This window comes from Ogataea philodendri (assembly GCF_020536065.1).
Source record: "Ogataea philodendri strain CBS6075 chromosome Unknown scaffold5, whole genome shotgun sequence".
NCBI lineage: Eukaryota > Fungi > Ascomycota > Pichiomycetes > Pichiales > Pichiaceae > Ogataea > Ogataea philodendri.
The window spans coordinates 1-18,132 of NW_025764134.1; the positions used below are offsets into that span (position 1 = coordinate 1).

The 18,132-nt window shown below is 46.1% G+C and overlaps 13 protein-coding genes across 13 annotated transcripts; 6 read left to right on the top strand and 7 right to left on the bottom strand.

Annotated features, from left to right (window-relative positions):
• Window positions 1–293: 293 nt before the first annotated feature.
• Window positions 294–2,708, bottom strand: OGAPHI_005895 (uncharacterized protein; the record flags this gene model as incomplete). Its single annotated transcript, XM_046207125.1, has 1 exon — window positions 294–2,708. One exon carries the CDS (start codon window positions 2,706–2,708, stop codon window positions 294–296), a length of 2,415 nt encoding a protein of 804 aa, XP_046058821.1.
• A 255-nt stretch (window positions 2,709–2,963) lies between these two features.
• Window positions 2,964–4,634, bottom strand: OGAPHI_005896 (uncharacterized protein; the record flags this gene model as incomplete). The annotated part of the gene is made up of 1 exon (XM_046207126.1): window positions 2,964–4,634. One exon carries the CDS (start codon window positions 4,632–4,634, stop codon window positions 2,964–2,966), a length of 1,671 nt encoding a protein of 556 aa, XP_046058822.1.
• Window positions 4,102–4,653, top strand: OGAPHI_005897 (uncharacterized protein; the record flags this gene model as incomplete). Its single annotated transcript, XM_046207127.1, has 1 exon — window positions 4,102–4,653. One exon carries the CDS (start codon window positions 4,102–4,104, stop codon window positions 4,651–4,653), a length of 552 nt encoding a protein of 183 aa, XP_046058823.1.
• A 165-nt stretch (window positions 4,654–4,818) lies between these two features.
• Window positions 4,819–6,558, bottom strand: OGAPHI_005898 (uncharacterized protein; the record flags this gene model as incomplete). The annotated part of the gene is made up of 1 exon (XM_046207130.1): window positions 4,819–6,558. The coding sequence occupies one exon, from the start codon at window positions 6,556–6,558 to the stop codon at window positions 4,819–4,821; it is 1,740 nt and encodes a 579-aa protein (XP_046058824.1).
• On the top strand, window positions 5,306–7,398 carry OGAPHI_005899 (uncharacterized protein; the record flags this gene model as incomplete). Its single annotated transcript, XM_046207131.1, has 3 exons — window positions 5,306–5,421; window positions 6,235–6,378; window positions 6,927–7,398. The coding sequence occupies 3 exons, from the start codon at window positions 5,306–5,308 to the stop codon at window positions 7,396–7,398; spliced, it is 732 nt and encodes a 243-aa protein (XP_046058825.1).
• On the bottom strand, window positions 6,687–10,619 carry OGAPHI_005900 (uncharacterized protein; the record flags this gene model as incomplete). The annotated part of the gene is made up of 3 exons (XM_046207132.1): window positions 6,687–8,043; window positions 8,641–9,960; window positions 10,405–10,619. The coding sequence occupies 3 exons, from the start codon at window positions 10,617–10,619 to the stop codon at window positions 6,687–6,689; spliced, it is 2,892 nt and encodes a 963-aa protein (XP_046058826.1).
• OGAPHI_005901 (uncharacterized protein) lies at window positions 8,649–10,028 on the top strand (the record flags this gene model as incomplete). The annotated part of the gene is made up of 1 exon (XM_046207133.1): window positions 8,649–10,028. One exon carries the CDS (start codon window positions 8,649–8,651, stop codon window positions 10,026–10,028), a length of 1,380 nt encoding a protein of 459 aa, XP_046058827.1.
• On the top strand, window positions 10,180–11,262 carry OGAPHI_005902 (uncharacterized protein; the record flags this gene model as incomplete). The annotated part of the gene is made up of 1 exon (XM_046207134.1): window positions 10,180–11,262. One exon carries the CDS (start codon window positions 10,180–10,182, stop codon window positions 11,260–11,262), a length of 1,083 nt encoding a protein of 360 aa, XP_046058828.1.
• Window positions 11,263–11,327: 65 nt separating this feature from the next.
• Window positions 11,328–15,359, top strand: OGAPHI_005903 (uncharacterized protein; the record flags this gene model as incomplete). The annotated part of the gene is made up of 1 exon (XM_046207135.1): window positions 11,328–15,359. The coding sequence occupies one exon, from the start codon at window positions 11,328–11,330 to the stop codon at window positions 15,357–15,359; it is 4,032 nt and encodes a 1,343-aa protein (XP_046058829.1).
• OGAPHI_005904 (uncharacterized protein) lies at window positions 14,276–14,704 on the bottom strand (the record flags this gene model as incomplete). Its single annotated transcript, XM_046207136.1, has 2 exons — window positions 14,276–14,530; window positions 14,660–14,704. The coding sequence occupies 2 exons, from the start codon at window positions 14,702–14,704 to the stop codon at window positions 14,276–14,278; spliced, it is 300 nt and encodes a 99-aa protein (XP_046058830.1).
• Window positions 15,360–15,395: 36 nt separating the features above from the next.
• Window positions 15,396–16,214, top strand: OGAPHI_005905 (uncharacterized protein; the record flags this gene model as incomplete). The annotated part of the gene is made up of 1 exon (XM_046207137.1): window positions 15,396–16,214. The coding sequence occupies one exon, from the start codon at window positions 15,396–15,398 to the stop codon at window positions 16,212–16,214; it is 819 nt and encodes a 272-aa protein (XP_046058831.1).
• Window positions 16,204–16,968, bottom strand: OGAPHI_005906 (uncharacterized protein; the record flags this gene model as incomplete). The annotated part of the gene is made up of 1 exon (XM_046207138.1): window positions 16,204–16,968. One exon carries the CDS (start codon window positions 16,966–16,968, stop codon window positions 16,204–16,206), a length of 765 nt encoding a protein of 254 aa, XP_046058832.1.
• A 202-nt stretch (window positions 16,969–17,170) lies between these two features.
• Window positions 17,171–18,097, bottom strand: OGAPHI_005907 (uncharacterized protein; the record flags this gene model as incomplete). The annotated part of the gene is made up of 1 exon (XM_046207139.1): window positions 17,171–18,097. One exon carries the CDS (start codon window positions 18,095–18,097, stop codon window positions 17,171–17,173), a length of 927 nt encoding a protein of 308 aa, XP_046058833.1.
• Between the last annotated feature and the right edge of the window lie 35 nt (window positions 18,098–18,132).

Below are 18,132 nucleotides of genomic sequence, written 5' to 3' on the forward strand. Positions count from 1 at the left end.
ATGAAAAGCTTTCAAAACTAATGTGTATTCCCTCGTTTGTCAATTCTATCCCGGAGCTGCAAAAATTGGAACATCAATTTCGCTTTGCAATTGAAGATGAAGATGACGAGTACTCTCGTATGGAGATTGAGGATATATCAAGCGATTGAAACCGTTTACTGTTGATTATATAATATGTAATTTCGTCTAGGACTCAGACATAACATTTTAAAAACGAGGCTGTGCAAAGGCTGTGCAAAATGTTATGGAAATGTAATCCTAAGACCATCTCTGTAAAAAACATCTGTCTATATTTACAAGGAGAACGCATTCCAGAACGGCGAGTCAATGCTGGTGAAAAACTGGTCGAGATTGCCATCCGTGTTAGGAAAATCTCCGAGCGGGTTGAGCTCCGTTCCCGTAAGCAGCGGTGTTTGTTCTGTTTTCATCGACTGGTCGTTGTCTTGCGTGAAAACGTTCCCGTCCATGTAGGGGTACCATTTGTTGTTGATGAGCTTGCCTATCCAACCTGAGTCGATCACCTGGTGGCCGTTGATCGAGCTGTCCGTGTCTGGAGACACCTTTGTGCTTACCGAAGTATGTGGAGTGCTATCATTTTTGTTCATCATGGTGTCAATGATACACCGGAAATCGGCAGTATTCCACTTGAGCATCGAATTGTAGTCCAGCTTGTGCATGTCCATTTTGGGCTCTTTTGCACGATTGAAGATATCCTCCAGAATCAGGGGCATGATCTTGCGGTACGCAAAAGTGTGCACTTTACAGAAGAACCAGGCATTGAAATGTGACGCTGAAAGTCTTCCTTGGAAGCGGAAACCAGAAACTACCACCTTGTTTCCCGTCTCAAGCAGCTCCTCTAATAGTTTCTCTGTGTCCGGATCCAGCTGAGCGCGCAAAAACCGGTTGTAGGAAACGTGGTGCACACGGACCAACGTAGCAAACACAATACAACGAGTACGGCCAGTAGACTCGATCAGAGTAGAAGCAAGGATGTGGTCGTTTCCGGAGCCAAAATAACTCGAAAGATCGAAAACAATTGCTCCGACAAGACGGTGGATGTTGATGACCTGAGACAATGATTTTAACAGCAAGCGCTTGGCCTTCTCGACCTGTCCCTTTTCCTCATAAAACAAGAAAATATGATAGTTCATCAGCGAGGACAGTGTCTGAACTTCAAGGTAGGAACATAGACCAGATATCTTGCGCACACGGTAAAACTTATCCTTGGAACAGAGTGATCCTGGCTTCAAAAAATCGTCAATATCGCCGGTTAGTTGTTCCTGAAGGTCTGCAATATCATTCAAAGCGTCGAGAATCTGGCTGACTTTGACCTTTCCGTCAATGTTCATTATGAGTGTCGATAAATTGGCAAACTTCTTGTTGAATTCCGTGCGGCAGTTGATTAGCGCGATGGAAGCACGCTCGTTCTCTAGTTCGCTGACATTGGCATTGGTGGCACCCAGAAAAACCGGCAATTTGGTGTTGTACTGGGAAATTCGAGGCCCAAGAGCATCGTTCGTGAACCCCCAGCCATAGTCCACACACATGACCCCGTACCAAAGTTTTCTCCATAAATTGATTCGTTTCAAGTCGTCTCCTGAGCCAAGAATACAAGGGTCCCTGTTGAGTCCAATTGTTTGACTTGAACGCAAAAGCAGACCGATCAAAGCGTCTATATCAGTATGGTCTCCTTCTTCAGGAGAGTGTTTGAATGCGATTCTTGAGTACAACAAGTTTTGGACAGTCAACAGCGTGGGTATATCTGAGATGTTACCCCAGTACCCACAGTTGAGTGCAACCTTAAGCAATTTCTCGTGTAGCGGATGCGAGACCAAAAAAGCCAGGTCTTCATTGGTTTTTGATTCTGGAATTGGTTCCATGGTGATATTGTATAGCGTAAGCTGACCGAGATAAATCAGGTACAGAACTAAAGACAGAAACACCAGTCTGCTTCGGTAAATTCCATAGATATTAATCTGGACGTCCTCTGAAGTGCGCTCGCCAATGAGATCGACAAGGCTCTCAGTGAATTCTTTCTGGTCAAGGAATGGATACAGAGGATGCCAGAACTCGAAGAATCTATCGATAAGGAGCCACACGCTCTTTTTGCTTGGCAGCGCTTCCTCAAGAACAGATCCGTTGATCTCACGAGACTCACTCGTGGAAAACGGTCCGTTTTTAGTCATAACTGGTTCCTTGACCATTTTATGAGGAAGTCTTCTTAAAACCTTCTCCTCGAACTTGTCGTCCAGTTTTGAGTTTCGGGAGCCAGAGTACCACGGCGAAGAACAATGTAGAAAATCATTGCGACCTTGTGCGTGTCTGCGAAACTCCTGTACCTTGACGTTCTCCTTGAGGAACTTCATCAACGGATCTTTCAACATGATGGAACGGGGAGTAAATAGCTCGTTCGCATGACAAACTCTGGGATCGCTTTGATGCAAATACTCCAGGCCTTTGAACATTATAAATTCATCGTCATCATCCGCAAACGCTGACTTGGTCTCGGGAGAGATCGTTGGGGGCTGGTGTAAACTGCCGGTCTGGTTGCTGTTTATCTGCTGCTCCATTTGAGCAAGTTTGTGCTTCAAGGTTTCCAATTGGTCGATTAAAATAGTATCCATGGCTGCAGTTCTCTCCCTGGTGGGAAGTAGCCCTTCGTCAGCTGACTTACTGGTCGGTGGGTTGAACACCCACTCTGGCTCCATATACTCGCACTTATCACGAAGCCCACGCTTTATACAAACCTTGGACGCGTTAGCTCGATCGAAAAGTTCTTAACTTACCAAACATGCCGGTTTTGTTCGATCGCACCGCACTTTACGCTTGCGACAGCTCACACAGGCCGATCCAAGCCTTACGCGCTTGCGGACGGTGTCCTGGTTCTCCATTCCTTTTGTTTAGTAAGGGTAATTAAAATAAATTATTTTGGTGCGGAGGGGCACCGCCTCTTTTTATTACAGTTACAAATCAATCAAATTGACTGGCTCCTGGACCTTTGGCTTCTCAAGCTCTTGCTGGGGAGCAGGCGCAGAGGGCTCCAATGCAACCTGTTCGGGAACAGCGGCAGATGCAGGGTAGAATTGCGACGGCGATGACGGAAGAGGCTCAGACCCGGTGTTATTGAGCTGCGGAAGCGGAGCGTACTGCACAGCCGGGGATCCTGAATACTGCGGCGGAATCTGGGGCGAGGCGTAAACAGGGCGCGATGTCATGCTATACTGCTGTGGTGGTGGGTATGTCTGGTACGCATACTGGGTCTGCTGTGCTCTCAATTGGAGGATCTCGTCGTACACTTTGGAAATTGCAAACGTCTTCGAGTACAGATCCTGGAACCGGTCGAGCTTAGCAAACTCCTGCCTCAGTTGGTGGTCCAACTTCGGCTTGATCTGGTTGATACTCATCGACAGATTCTTCAGCACCTGGTCGTTGGCAATGTTCTGTTTCTTCTCGGGACTGGCGTTCTTCAGGTTTTGGACCAACTGTGCAAAAAGCACAATGTTCTGGTCCTCCACCGCAGTGATCGCATTGAAATCGATGGTTTGTGGTTTAGGAGCAAGTTGGCTCGGAGCAACGACTGGCTCTGGAACAGGAGTGTAGCTTGGGGTGTAAGATTGTATGCTCTGGCTTTCTGGCAGCAAGTTGCTGTAAAGTCCCGATGGCTGTGGAGCAACCTCGGCCTTTTCCACGGGCGGACTCTTCAAGGCCTCCTGGCTTTTAAAATCGGCAAGACTGGCTGCAATGGCTGCTTTCATATCCTCATCGTCGTCATCCACAGGCAATTCCTGCGGATCAGGTTTCTTGCTGTACGAAGGTGTGTCAATTGGTACTCCAGACTCCTTCAAAGAGAGCTCGATCGCTCTTCTCAGATCGTCGTCCTTATCGTCGCCTTCAAGCACAGTCGTGTTCTTGCTTTTGCGCTTGTGCTTCTTGGCCTTCTCCTTGTGTTCCTGGTAGCACGTATCACAAACACGAACAGGGATGGTGATTCCGAGCTCCGGGAGCTCACAAGTCTTGGAAGAATGTTGACCGCAAAAGACTCCGCCACACGATCGACAGTGGTGCTTTCTGTTCAAGAACGTAAAAAGAGTAGAACACAACATGCAAGCGTCGGAATCTTCCCATTCTGGTGCCACCTTCGACTCAATTAGCGTGCTGTCAAAGGCGTCTGTTATCATTGGAAACTGGAATCCCTCTTTTTGTAACCTGTTGTACACTTGGTTCACATATCCAAGTTTAGGGTTTGTGCTGAACATGATGGACCACGACTGGATCAGTTGCAACAAATATTCCTTAACTGTATGGTTCAGGTTCTTGTCGTTCAACGTGAGAACAATGGCATCTATAAACTCTTTGGAAGAGATATCCGACAAAAAGTGCTCGCCTCCATTCTTGATACAGAAATCTATTAGTTTCAGGGACGACTTTTGCAGGTTTGGGTTTTTGTTGTTGATGAACCGTTTCTTGAGTCCCCGCATCGCATCTTTCGATGGAACTTGCTTCGACCGGATCAAATCGCTGATCTCAAGTGCTGCGGAAAAATCAATGTCTCCATTAGGAATCGACTCCGAAGTTGCCTCTGCAATCTTCTCCTCGATCGAGGTGGCTGTGCCTGATCGCCCAAACCACGACATTTCAGTGTGTTGTGTTTAGTCGATTAGCGCTGAGAAACAACAATAGTAATTGCGTAGCCTTAAAATGCCGTATCTGTGGCAAATAATTTAATATGATAAAATATGCCTCCAAGCTTTAAATAATTAAAACAACAAACCGGCGCGCCGATCGACCCTCTCTTTTATTGAAAGCTGGCTCCTCTATTTAGTTGCTGGTCACCGAGATCGTGGGACTGAGCAGGTTATGGTCAATGAAACTGGACGTGCTCTTTGTCGGTCTCAAGGTGTTGTCGCTCTGATGGGCCATTCCGTCCTCGATCGAGCATTTGATGATGTAATCCCAGTCGCTGGTAACGACAAAGTAGCTCTGGCAGCACGAAACGAAAAACAGCGCAATCACCATCCCAATCCAAAGCCCAAACAGTTCCATGTGGAACCGGAATGCAAGAACAAACGCAGCGGGTAATGCCAGACAGTAATAACTGAACAAATTGAGCCAGCCACCAATGTACTGTCTACCTTGACCTCTCAAGATTCCTCCAGTGACACACGAAACAACGTCGCTCACTTGATAAATGGCACCAAGAATCAGCACTTTGCCCGCCAATTGGATGACAACAGGATCCTGAGAGAACAATCGAGCAATATCAAATCTGAAAGTAGCCAGAATGGTAGCATTGAAGATACCAAACATGCCCGCCACGCGGAAAGCTGCTGTGGTAGCCTTTTTCGCAGCATTCCTAGACGCCGACCCAACAAACCAGGCCACTCTCGTCGATGCTGCAACAGAAATGGCAAACGGAATTTGGTAGATCGTCACAATGGTGGTGGAAACAACCGATTGTGCAGCCAACGATGCAGTGCCGAATCGTGATGATGCAACAGATAAAATTTCGAACGCTAGCCACTCCGCCTCAATCATCATCACTCCAGGAGCAGCCAGTGCGATTGCGCGTTTCCAGTTGGTAAACACCTGCATCGAAAGTCTGCAGAAGCATTTAGGTCCTTGGACAAAGTAAGCATAAAAGACCAGCATCAATGCCATACACCAGTTGGTGGCCACAACAGCTGTTGGGGCCCCGATAAATCCCATACCAATATGCTTATCCCAAACAAGAATATAGTTAAGTAGCAGATTCAATGGAGCACAGATGATCAGCACGTAAGTTGAAGCTTGGAACGCACCCTGTGCTTGTAAGAACTGTTTCACCACTTCGAATGTCATGAATCCAGGCACTCCATAGATCAGCCGTCTCAGATACAAACTGGCCAGCTCACAAAGATGCTCGTCCGGAACAATTCTGATCAGAAGTGGATACGATCCCCAGTACCAGAAAATGAATATTGGAACAAACATCACCCATAGCATCAGGTAACAGCGGAGCACGTTCAGTCCAACAGCCTCGTAGTCTTTACGTCCGTAAGCTTGAGGACACAACGTGGACAAAGATGAGGCGATTCCTTGGATGATTCCATATGAGGATATATTTGCCAGTAAGTTGGAGAGAGAGACCGCGGCAAGCTCTTGAGACCCGATACTTCCAGCACTAAACACAGAAGCGATTGTAAGCGAGTATTGTAACAAGAATGTAGCAATCAAGGGAATGGAGGTCTTGAACAGTAACAGGGTCTCTTCTTTGATCGTCGTGGACACCTCGAGAATGGTGTCCCCGCTCTTGATTGGTGTGAGTCCGAACCCGTTGAATTTGGATGACAGTAGTGACGCTCTCCGTGTTTGGATGTACGACTCCTGGTTGCTGGACGAGTAATCTCTCGGGTTTTCTGGATCCAAAAGTGGTGTTGTTTCATTACCGTGTATGGAGCACAGCGAACCGCTGTGCTTCAAGAACACCGGGCTCCCCATTTGGGTAATCGATCCTCTTCTGGGACCACCACCGGACAGAATTGCTGGCGTTCCCGCATTCAGAGTTTCGTCAAGAGACATGTCATCAAATTAATTTTAAACAACACTTTTTCCCGGCCTTATCAGTATGCGTCAAATATTTCTGTTGCACCACTCGTAAGGCTGAAAAAATGTAATTTGATCACAAATCTTGTAATGTCACAGAATTCTCACGCGCCACGAATCAAATGTCTCTCTTGACCAGTTGGGTTGTCTAGAGGCCGGTTGGCTGTGAATTGGCCGGAGTCCATAATGGAAAAATCGTCGTAACTGCCCGGAACGTGCGACGTTTCCGACCCCCTGGATGAAAGAGTCAGAGATGTGAGACGCAAGTCTTCCAAAACAGACGTTCCAGGATCACTAGCCTGTGGCCTCGAAGAAACGTGTTTTTTCTTGAAGAATTCCCGCAGATCTAGCCGTTGTCTGCTGCCCGTTGTGTCGCAGTCCGACGAGCAAGAGAGCAGCGTAGAATATTCGCTGGGCGCTGTTTCAGGCTCGGGAGCCTCTAAGGATTCAAGCATGGTCAAGGTATTATTGAACTCGGTGGCTTGCTCGGTCTCTAACTCAGACGCTGGCGGGGAATGGCTACTCAACTTTGCTTTTCTGGGTTTGAATAGCCCGCCATGGAACCACCAGTTCTGGCGTTGTTTCTTGACCAGTTCTTTCCGCTTTTGCTTGAGAGTCTTGATCTTTTCGTCAATTTCGTGTAAGTCTATGTCATCGGTGATCGGAGTTTGGGGTTTTGGTGATTCACCGATCACCGTTTCCACTGGGCTAGCAGCATCTTGGATCCCAGGCGTTGATTTGGGCGATTCAAACAGAGGACTCAGTTTAGTACCTACAAATGATGCCTTTCCAAGCTCGTCCAATTTGTCGACCTGAGGAGCTTCGCGAATCTCTTCTGGAGAGCTGGCATCAAACACTGTATCCAATGTGTGGTCAACATTTTCAGGCGTGTTGTGATCAGGTTCAAAACAAAGCCCTTCCAGTTCGGATGACTCGTCTTTAAGTTCTGCAAGTTCTTTGCTTGTTGGTCGTTGAAACAAACCAGGATTCAACAACTTGGTCTGAACTGGCCATTGCCTATAGTTTCGTTTTTTATTCCCCGGATAGACATGGATAGATGTCGCCTTGTTCATACTGTTGAGCGAGTTACTTCGAACAGAGATCTCGTCTCTAAAGGAAACCGTCTTCTTTCTAAATTGTTCTTCGTCAACCACTTTATTTGGCTTCATGATTGATTTTAGAATAGAGGAGTTCATGTTTGTATCCGGATTGGCGATCTGCTCTTTCTCTTCCTGATCTTTTCCAAACATAAATTCGTACTCCCCCAGCCCCTTCATTTCGGCAACCTTGTTATTGTCGTTTACTTGTAAAACACCCCATACATTGAACATTTGGGTAGGATTGGAAAGGGGCTTTTTACTCAAACGCAAACTTCCTGTCCGTCTCCTCCTTCTTTTGGATATTGTGGAAATACTATTAGAGATAGATGCGTCATCCATCTGGTCATATGGATTCGTCAAACTAGTCATCGTGAAAGGAAGAAGGGTAAACTCTGTTGTGCTCCTTAAATTCTAACTTGGCGCGAAAAAATAGGGCAATATATGCGTCGATCGGCGCGACGGTATATAAATCGATAAAGATAGCAACTTTACCGTCATGAAATCCAGAGTTACTCATTTCTTGACCACCAAACAGATGACTCATACTGAATGAGTCGCCATGCTTGTTATGGCCTACTATATCTACAGACAACTGAATTAACAGCCAGAGTCAAACGGCCCTGTTACCCTGTTATCTTGCCCCGTGATTTTTTTTTCTTTTGGTTTCTTTGCTCCTGTCCGGGTAACAGGTAAAGATTGGCACTATTGTTTCAGATATGACGGTAGAATGGCATTGAACGAGGAACTAGTACTCAGAGAGCTACAGTTCAACAACTAGAGAGCGTAAAAACGAATTCCGGATAGCAAATAGCGCTGCTCTATTCCACCAGGGTGTCAAACGTGTGCGTAATTTCTGGCACGCAGGACTCAAGTTTTTTTTCTGAAAAAAATTTTTTTTTCACTATATAAAGAGGAGGGATTCCCACTAGGAGAATTTTTCTGATCTTCTAATTTGTACAGTTTGCAATGGGAAAAGAAAAGACTCACGTTAACGTCGTTGTTATTGGTCACGTCGACTCTGGTAAATCTACCACTACCGGCCACTTGATCTACAAGTGTGGTGGTATCGACAAGAGAACCATCGAGAAGTTTGAAAAGGAAGCTGCTGAGCTCGGAAAGGGTTCTTTCAAGTACGCTTGGGTTTTGGACAAGTTGAAGGCTGAGAGAGAGAGAGGTATCACTATCGATATTGCTCTGTGGAAATTCGAGACTCCAAAGTACCACGTTACCGTCATCGACGCTCCAGGTCACAGAGATTTCATCAAGAACATGATCACTGGTACTTCCCAGGCTGACTGTGCTATCTTGATTATTGCTGGTGGTACCGGTGAGTTCGAGGCTGGTATCTCCAAGGATGGTCAAACCAGAGAGCACGCTTTGCTTGCTTTCACCCTTGGTGTCAGACAATTGATTGTTGCTGTCAACAAGATGGACTCTGTTCAATGGAACGAGGCCAGATTTGAGGAAATTGTCAAGGAAACCTCTAACTTCATCAAGAAGGTTGGTTACAACCCTAAGACTGTTCCATTCGTCCCAATTTCTGGTTGGAACGGTGACAACATGATTGAGGCTTCTACTAACTGCCCATGGTACAAGGGATGGCAAAAGGAGACCAAGGCTGGTGTCGTCAAGGGTAAGACTCTTTTGGAGGCTATTGACGCCATTGAGCCACCTTCCAGACCATCTGACAAGCCATTGAGATTGCCATTGCAAGATGTCTACAAGATCGGTGGTATTGGAACTGTTCCAGTCGGAAGAGTCGAGACCGGTGTCATCAAGGCTGGTATGGTTGTTACTTTCGCTCCAGCTGGTGTTACCACTGAAGTCAAGTCCGTTGAGATGCACCACGAGCAGCTTGCTGAGGGTGTTCCAGGTGACAACGTTGGTTTCAACGTCAAGAACGTTTCCGTTAAGGAAATCAGAAGAGGTAACGTCTGTGGTGACTCCAAGAACGACCCACCTCAAGGTGCTGCTTCTTTCAACGCTCAAGTCATCATCTTGAACCACCCTGGTCAAATCTCCGCTGGTTACTCTCCAGTTTTGGACTGCCACACCGCCCACATTGCTTGTAGATTCGACCAGTTGCTCGAGAAGATCGACAGAAGAACTGGTAAGAAGATGGAGGAGAACCCTAAGTTCGTCAAGTCTGGTGATGCTGCTATCGTCAAGATGATCCCATCCAAGCCAATGTGTGTTGAGACCTTCACTGAGTACCCACCTCTTGGAAGATTTGCCGTCAGAGACATGAGACAAACCGTTGCTGTTGGTGTTATCAAGTCTGTTGAGAAGGCTGCTGCTGGTGCCGGTAAGGTTACCAAGGCTGCTCAAAAGGCTGCCAAGAAATAAGTCATTTAATACCGACTTATTGAATGGTATATATTTTTAATATATAAGTCTCGACTGATTTTTAAAAAAAAATTGTAATCATGATAAAACCGTGAAAAGCTATTTGCCGACTTTTTTCTTCCTGATAAGAAATCATTTTTTATTTGCGACCATGGGATCTTCTGACGAAAACCCGCTAGCTATCATAGACATCAGTGATCTCTCTCAGTATACTGCTGATGAGCTTCTCCACGCAGCATCCAGTCAAGGTTTCTTGATGATCGAGGGCCATGGCATGACGCAGGAGCAGGTTGATAAGTTATTTGGACTGTCCAAGGACTTTTTCAATCTCTCGGCCGAGGAAAAAACCGAGTTCAAAATGCAACAGGGTACCAACTCTGGGTATGTTGGCATGTGTGTTGAGAATCTGGAGGAGGACATGAAGGATAAGCCTCTTGGTGATCCCAAAGAGGCCTTCAATTTTTCCGACATTGATATGTTGAAGGGAGATCTGAGTCCAAATATTCCTGTGCCAAAGCTGTTCCAGGAGAAGGAGAACAAGGAACTGATCACGTCCACGCTGCTTGGATTCAAGCACTCGCTTAACAACATGTTGCGTTTGATGGCTATGGGGTTGCACATTGACGAAAAAGACGGTGGAGACGATTGGTTTATTGAGCGTCATAACCCTGCAAAACCGAGCGGAACCACCTTCAGATTCCTCCATTATCCATCCCCAGTGAAGAAGGGAATGACAGAGGAGGAGCTGGACGCTTGTGGAGAGATCAATGTCGCGGGAGCACATACCGACTATGGATGTGTGACTTTGTTGCTGCAAAGACAGGACGAGGACGGACTTGAGATCCTTTCTCCTGTGAGCCGGAAATGGGAGTCGGTCCCATTTGTGCCCGCCTCGGAGAAATACCGTAAGCTGGGCCAGGCTCCGCCTTTGATTGTGAACATCGGTGACCAGCTCTGCTACTGGACCAACGGTTTGCTCAAGAGCACTGTGCACAGAGTCCGGTTCCCTCGCAAGTTGTTGCTCGAGGGTAAGTCACGGTACTCTATTGTGCTGTTCGTTCACCCGGCACACGAGACTTTGTTAGAGCCTGTTCCAGCCAAGGCCATCAGCTCGATCAGCGGCCGTGGAGCCGCTTTCCAGTTGGCCAAGCACGGAGTTTCGCTGACCGCAAGAGAACACCTGCAGAAGAGACTTGCTTCCAGTTACAATTTTGCCATTGAGAAGGTCAACTGATTTAGGGTTTAGAAATTATTTGTATCAAATTAACGTATTTATATTTTTTTTTCCTTGTTTTCACCATGAACACCTTCCATCAATTTGTTGACCCGACGACGTGTTATGGTTCGGCGTACTGCAACTTCGTAGCACCGAAAAGTCACAATCTGGTAGTGTCCAAAGGAACTGTGTTCCAACTGTTCGAAATCGTCGAGCTGGAGATACAGGACGGTGATGACGAGCAGAGTGAAGAACAGATGGATCCGGTGCTGGGTGGGTCGGAGTCGTTTCTCGACGACGGCTTATTCGGTGGCATGATCCAGGACCAACGTTACAAGCTTCTTTTGGTAGGAGAGTACAGATTGAATGGTGAAATCATCAGCATACACCCATTCAAGTCGAATGAGAACGAGTCCCTTGACTACCTGATTGTTTCCACTAAACATGCCAAGTTGTCGCTCATCAGATGGGATTCTCAGCTCCATTCCATCTCTACAGTCAGTTTGCATTTCTACGATACAGCATTGGATGCTTTGACGGTGGATAAGTTAGCTAAAACCACTGTCCACCACAGAACAGATCCCAACTCCCTGTGCACCTGTCTGCGACTCAACGAGCTGTTTACCTTCTTACCGTTTTACAGAGAATTTTTGGACGAAGAGGAGACAAAGGAAGATCAGGGTGAAGTGAAAGACGTCAAAAAGCGGAAAAAGCTCTTCAATGAAAGTTTTGTCATTAACGCTGCCACCCTCCATGGCGACATCAAAAATATCGTCGACTACCAGTTTTTGCATTCTTATAGAGACCCAACGGTGGCCATTTTGTACGCGCCCGAAACGCTTTCGTGGGCTGGCCATCTCCCCAAGGCAAAGGATAATATGAAGGTGATAGTTTTATCATTGGATCTGGAAAATAGAAAAGCTTCAACCATCATGGAGGTTACCAATCTTCCATACGATCTCGACTATATTCATCCTCTCCCAAGTCCTACAAACGGGTTTTTGTTGGTTGGGTCAAACGAAATAATTCATGTCAACTCACTTGGATCCACAAGAGGTGTCTACACTAACCAATATTTCCCAGACATCTCCAACATGAAGCTCAAAGACCACTCGGCACTCAATCTGATGCTGGAGAACTCGCGGGTGGAATTGGTCAAAGACGATCAAGCCCTGGTGATCACCGAAGCAGGAGAGCTGTTTCAATTGAACTTTGAAAAAATCGGTGGTAATTCCACAATCACTGGCTTGCACAAAATTGACACTAAAAACTACAAAGGCATAACTGCAAACCATCCAATAATGATCACGCGTATTCCAGATTTAAATCTGTTTTTCGTTTGCTGCCAAGGAGGTGACTCTTTGCTCGTTCGCATAAGTAATAAGAGTGGTATCAGCAACGATGCTCAAAAATCAAATGGAACCCAAAAGAAATCCAAAGACGATGACGATTGGTTATACGATGACGACGAACAGAAGAAGGGCAACAGTTCATTGATAAGCTCCCAATTCAGGGTGATGGACTCCATTTTGAACTGCGGTCCGCTGGTCGATTTCACTCTTGGTCGGGTGTCCACTGAACCAAAGATCATGGGGCTTCCAAATCCGAACTACAACGAAGACGTGATTGTTGGATCGTGTGGCATTGGAGCAAACAGTTGCGCTTGCGTTTATTCTCCAACCATCAAGCCGGTTGTTAAATCGACCCTAAAGTTTTCGAATGTCGACAAGGTGTGGACTTTGGCGAACAAGAATGGACAGACAAAATATTTGATCACCACGGATTTCACTAACTTCAAGACAGAGGTGTTCCAGGTGAACAAGAATTACAAAAACTTGTATTCGAAAGACTTCAACAACAAGCAGTACACGCTTCAGTTTGGAACAATCCCTACAGAATCCGAAAATAAGATCGTTCAGGTGACACCTTACAAAGTTACTATATTCTCGTTCAAATTTGCCGAAGTGGTTGCGTTAGAATACGATTTCGAGATCAACACCACCCTGATCTACGGCAACTATATCATTGTCATCATGAAGACGGGTGAGCTTGATATTTTGGAATTCAAGGACGACAAACTCGAGAAGATGGATCTTCCAGCATTGCTAAACTACCTGATCTTCACTAACGGATGGATTTGCGAATCGTCATTGCTTAATCAAACAGGAAATGGGTCAGTCAAACGTGATCATGAGGGTGTTCCTGTTGATCAGGATGATCCTTCTAAGACGGAAGTCTTATTCTGGTTGGTGACCGCAGATAACAGACTGCTTGTGTTCAAAAAAGACCACAAAGAGAAAGTTGTGGAGTTCACTGATATCCATAAGTTCCCCGAGTACTTGACCCTGAATAAGATGGATGTCAACTACGAAGCTGATGTCGATCCAATTATCAAACAAGTGATGTACACGAAACTTGGCAATGCGTCCAACTCAAAGGACTATCTTGTCACACTAACATTTGGTGGTGAGGTCTTGATCTATGAAACTTTTTTCGATCCTGTGGATAGCACTTACAAGCTGATGAAGGTGAACGAGATGTGTCAGTTCCCGATTGTTGGAGCCCCAGACAATTCTTATGCACACGCGACCAAGATTGAAAGGTACCTCATTAATGTCGACAATTTCCAGGGATACAAAGCAGTCTTGGTGACCGGTGCTAGTGCATTTGTTATCCTGAAAGAACACAACAGTTTACCAAGACTCTTGGAGTTCACGAAAAGATCGTCCTTGTATTTCTCAGAGTTCAACACAGATAAGTGTCCAAATGGAGTCATTTCGATTGATGAAACCAAGGCATGTCGTATTTGTCAGCTAGACTCGGATAACAACTTTTCAAATCGTTTGCCGATTACGAAACACAAAATTGGTGACAAAACTATCAACAAGATCAGCTACCATTCGATTTCGGGATCTTACGTTATCTCCACCTTGGAAGAAGGGAAGTACAACCCTGTCGATGAAGATGGAGAGCCTTTGCCGGGGCTGAGAGATGACAGAACTCCAAAGGCCACTACTCTAAGAGGTGTGGTTCACTTGGTGTCCCCTGCTAATTGGTCGATTATTGATACTGTTGAGCTGGAGGAGAATGAGATGGTCACATCGATTGAGGTCACAGAACTCAAGGTTTCGGAAACCATTGCTACTAAAAATGTGGTGATCATTGGAACTGCGATCTGCAGAAACGAAGATTTGGCAACACACGGTTCATGGAAGATTTTCGAGATTATTGATATCGTTCCTGAGCCAGGTAGACCCGAAGTCAAGAACAGACTCAAGTTGATGACCTCAGAAACCGCAAGAGGTCCTGTGTTGTCGATCTGCAGTGTTAGTGGCAGATTTGCAATTGTCCAAGGTCAACGTATGTTGGTTCGTACGCTCCAGAAGGACGACAATGTGGCCCCTGTCGCATTTACCGACACGTCTATATACTCCAAAGAAGTGAAGACGTTCAAAAACATGATGTTGATCGGTGACTCGTACCAGAGTGTTTCTCTGGTTGGATTCGACGCTGTTCCTTACAGAATGATTCCTTTGGGAAAGGATGAGCAAGAGGTGGACCTCAGAGCAGCTGACTTTTTGGTGCATGACGGTAACTTGCACATTTTGGTTGCTGACGAGTATTCTATTTTCCATCTCCTGCAATATGATCCTTACGATGGAAGTTCGCTGAAGGGATTGAAACTGTTGAGAAGATCTGTTTTCCGGTCGAACTGCTACGCTACCAAGATGATTTCTGTTGCCAGAGACCGCTCGCTATTCTCCATGATTGACACTTTGACTAACACTTCCGACCTGGGCTACGAAATCATCGGTAGTAACATGGATGGATCGTTCTTCAAGGTGATTCCCGTTAACGAGTACCAGTACAGACGACTGTACTCGATTCAGAACTACCTTTACGAAAAAGAACTGCATTGGCTAGGACTTAATCCAAAGTCAAACGCAATAGGAGGACTTTCGGAGTTGATGCCGTCAATTAAACGTCCATTTATCGAACTGAACATGTTTCATCGTTTCGTCAACCTGAACGATGACAAGAAGCGCCAAGTGATGCAAAAGCTTGGTAAGAACTCGTACGTCGAGGTGTACAAGGATATAATTTCGTTACAATAGATGATATATATTTTCGGGCTGTGCTAGTAAAATATCATGGACTTAAGTTCATTCAAGTTCTTTCGCAAAGGGTCGGCGAATGCAATTTATCGGTATGGCGGCAGTGATCTAGAGCTGGTGGGGAAAGTCTTGAGGCTGCGGTTAGCAGGGCAGCTATTTTGCTCCGCAGAAATTCACTCCTATATGAGAAAGTTCAGGATTTTGAGCCAGTGGATAGTTCCCAATGAGTTAGTGGAGATTGATCGAACCAAGCTTCCGATTTTGGAAACAAGCGAAATTCGGCTGCTTGATGATGATTACGGGATCCTGATGGAGAATATCCTAAAAGGTACAGAGTACGAGACGGTAGTGTTAAATAAGCACATCATTATTCATCTCGGACAACAACCACTGCTCGAATTGAAACCTAAATGGCTCTACAAGCGAACAACAGCTGTTTGTCGGAATTGTGCGCTTGCAAAGTCTCGAGGAGAATCATTTTTGAACTGTCCCCTGAGGTTGCTCACTGCTAATGGTATAGATCTATGGAGCTCCATGGTGGAACAAGAGCTCCTATTAAAACACGATAAACAGGTCAACGGTTTACGAGAAGCAATGGCTGCCAATTTGAGCCTCTTTTCAACACTTCAAGAACTCCAGAATCTGCACTATGACGTTCATGAGAAGTTAATGTCTCTCACGGGCGAGGACGATGTGGATGTGCAGCTCTGCGATGCGATGACTCTGCGCGATGTCACTGTGTTTATTGATCTGAGCACTCAGCGTGCATCTATTTGCGATATGGACAGGAAAAACACTGCCAAATGGTCCAAGTGGAAAAATCAAGAAGAGAAGTTGCACACACTTATGCAGTAACCAGCTTAGATGTGAAACACACACGGTTGTCTTTAGTGGTCATCCACAGCTTGTGTGATGTAGCTGTCAACTTCTTGGTGCATATGTTGAGCTCGCTGTCAACAAATGACGGACTCAATATTTTATATCTGAAGGAGAGCAGATCAGCGGTGGAGTGTTTTGTATGCCAATACTGCAGTGCCATTAGAATCTGCAGCGGTGCAGATACAACAATGTTCGGGTAATTCTCCTCCTCGAGCGCATAGGTAGGATTGTAATGGATTAGATGCGAATTGAACACCAGGGCACTTGCCCGAAACACCCCCACCCTGGATGGGGTAACTGTGATGCTCGAATCTGGCGCTAAATCTTCTGTGAGTGGGGGCCATTCAGTTTCGTATTTCGACTGTATGTAATATAGTCGTCGTGTTTCTGTCACAGACGGCTGCGAGTTTATGCTGTACACTCGTTTGTAGTCAATACCAATCTGCTGGAACTGCTTATACTGCTGGATCTTGGCAACAGTTTCTGTAAAAGAAACGTCATCTCCAAACCTCAATGGGTTGTTCGTGTTGTATGTGAAAGATCCTGCCACCCACATACGTCTGCGGAACAGATCCGTGTTCTCATTCGTTGGTGCGTGATAATTATCAAACCCATCCATACCCAACTCATCTTCGGTCGATATCGGGTTGCAGTATATCAATGAGTATCCATATGGAACCTTTGCACCTTTTTTGAAAGTCTGGTCGAGTCTTGGTATATCGGTCGACATTGTTCGAGCTGATGGATCAAGTATAGACTGAACCGTTGCATACAACTGTTTGGCGGGGTATGCTGCAATAGAGTCGTCATGAAGATGCCATTGGGCTTCCTTAAGTCTACTGGCAACTCTGGAATACTCTTCCGGGGTCGGTTTTGCGCGTGTCCGCAGACATCGTACAAAAGTGGTCAGTACCATTGTATTTTAACTCTATTTAGTTTTTCAATTTTTCGATTTCGTCCTCGGTCATAATTTTATCCTTGAAGTGCACCCCATTGGTGATGAGTAGCGTACGAGGACCAGAGAACTCGATCATGTAGTCTGGGTTTCCCGTAAACAGTCTGTTGAACGCTCTTTTGATCAACCCTCCGGTCTTTGCGAAGGCAGATGACAGCCAAGGGTGGACGTGCACGGGAGGAAGCTTGAGTTTGTCAGAAACGTAACTTTTGAGAGAGGACCAGGATGCAGAGGCTTTGGTGAGCCACGAAATGCCAGGGACGCCAAAGTCGACAAGGCTCTTTGGTCCTGTTGGCTGGGTGCCCGTGAATGCTACCACGCTGGACGGACTCACACTGATAGACTCTCCTTCTTGCAATGAAAGCTGAAGCGTTTGTCCTGGAGAGCTCAGCACGAACTTGCCCGATCCTTCTATGTTGACAAGTTTTCTCGATCCGTTAAGAAGCAGGTGATTGCCTGCCCATGCAACGAGATTGTCACGCTTGACCGTCCAGCCAGCGTCCGGCGTCGCCTGCACCACACTGAAGTTGGCGTTTTGGAGCTTGTTAGCCATAAGAATCGACATAGGGCCCGATCCATTCAGACATCTCTGGAACACCAGGGCTCCATCAGTTCTGCCCAATTCGACCACCAGCTCCGACACTTTACCGTTCAAGGCGATTATGCTCTGGTTTGTGTTGTTGTAGCGCAAATTAAGGATCGACGACTGTGGAAGACGAATGTTGAGCATGCCGGATGTTTTACCTAGCACCTCAAATTCTGGCGACTCCACGAACGATTCAATGTTCACAGTGGACGGAAGTGTTGCTGATGGCTGCTTGACCGTCTCAACGGCATGTCCACCTCGAAACGACGAGAGGATCGTCTTGAACGATATCTTCCTGGAAACGGTGGGTCTAAACATAAATAAAATAAGTTGGTGTGCGGAGTGGAATATAT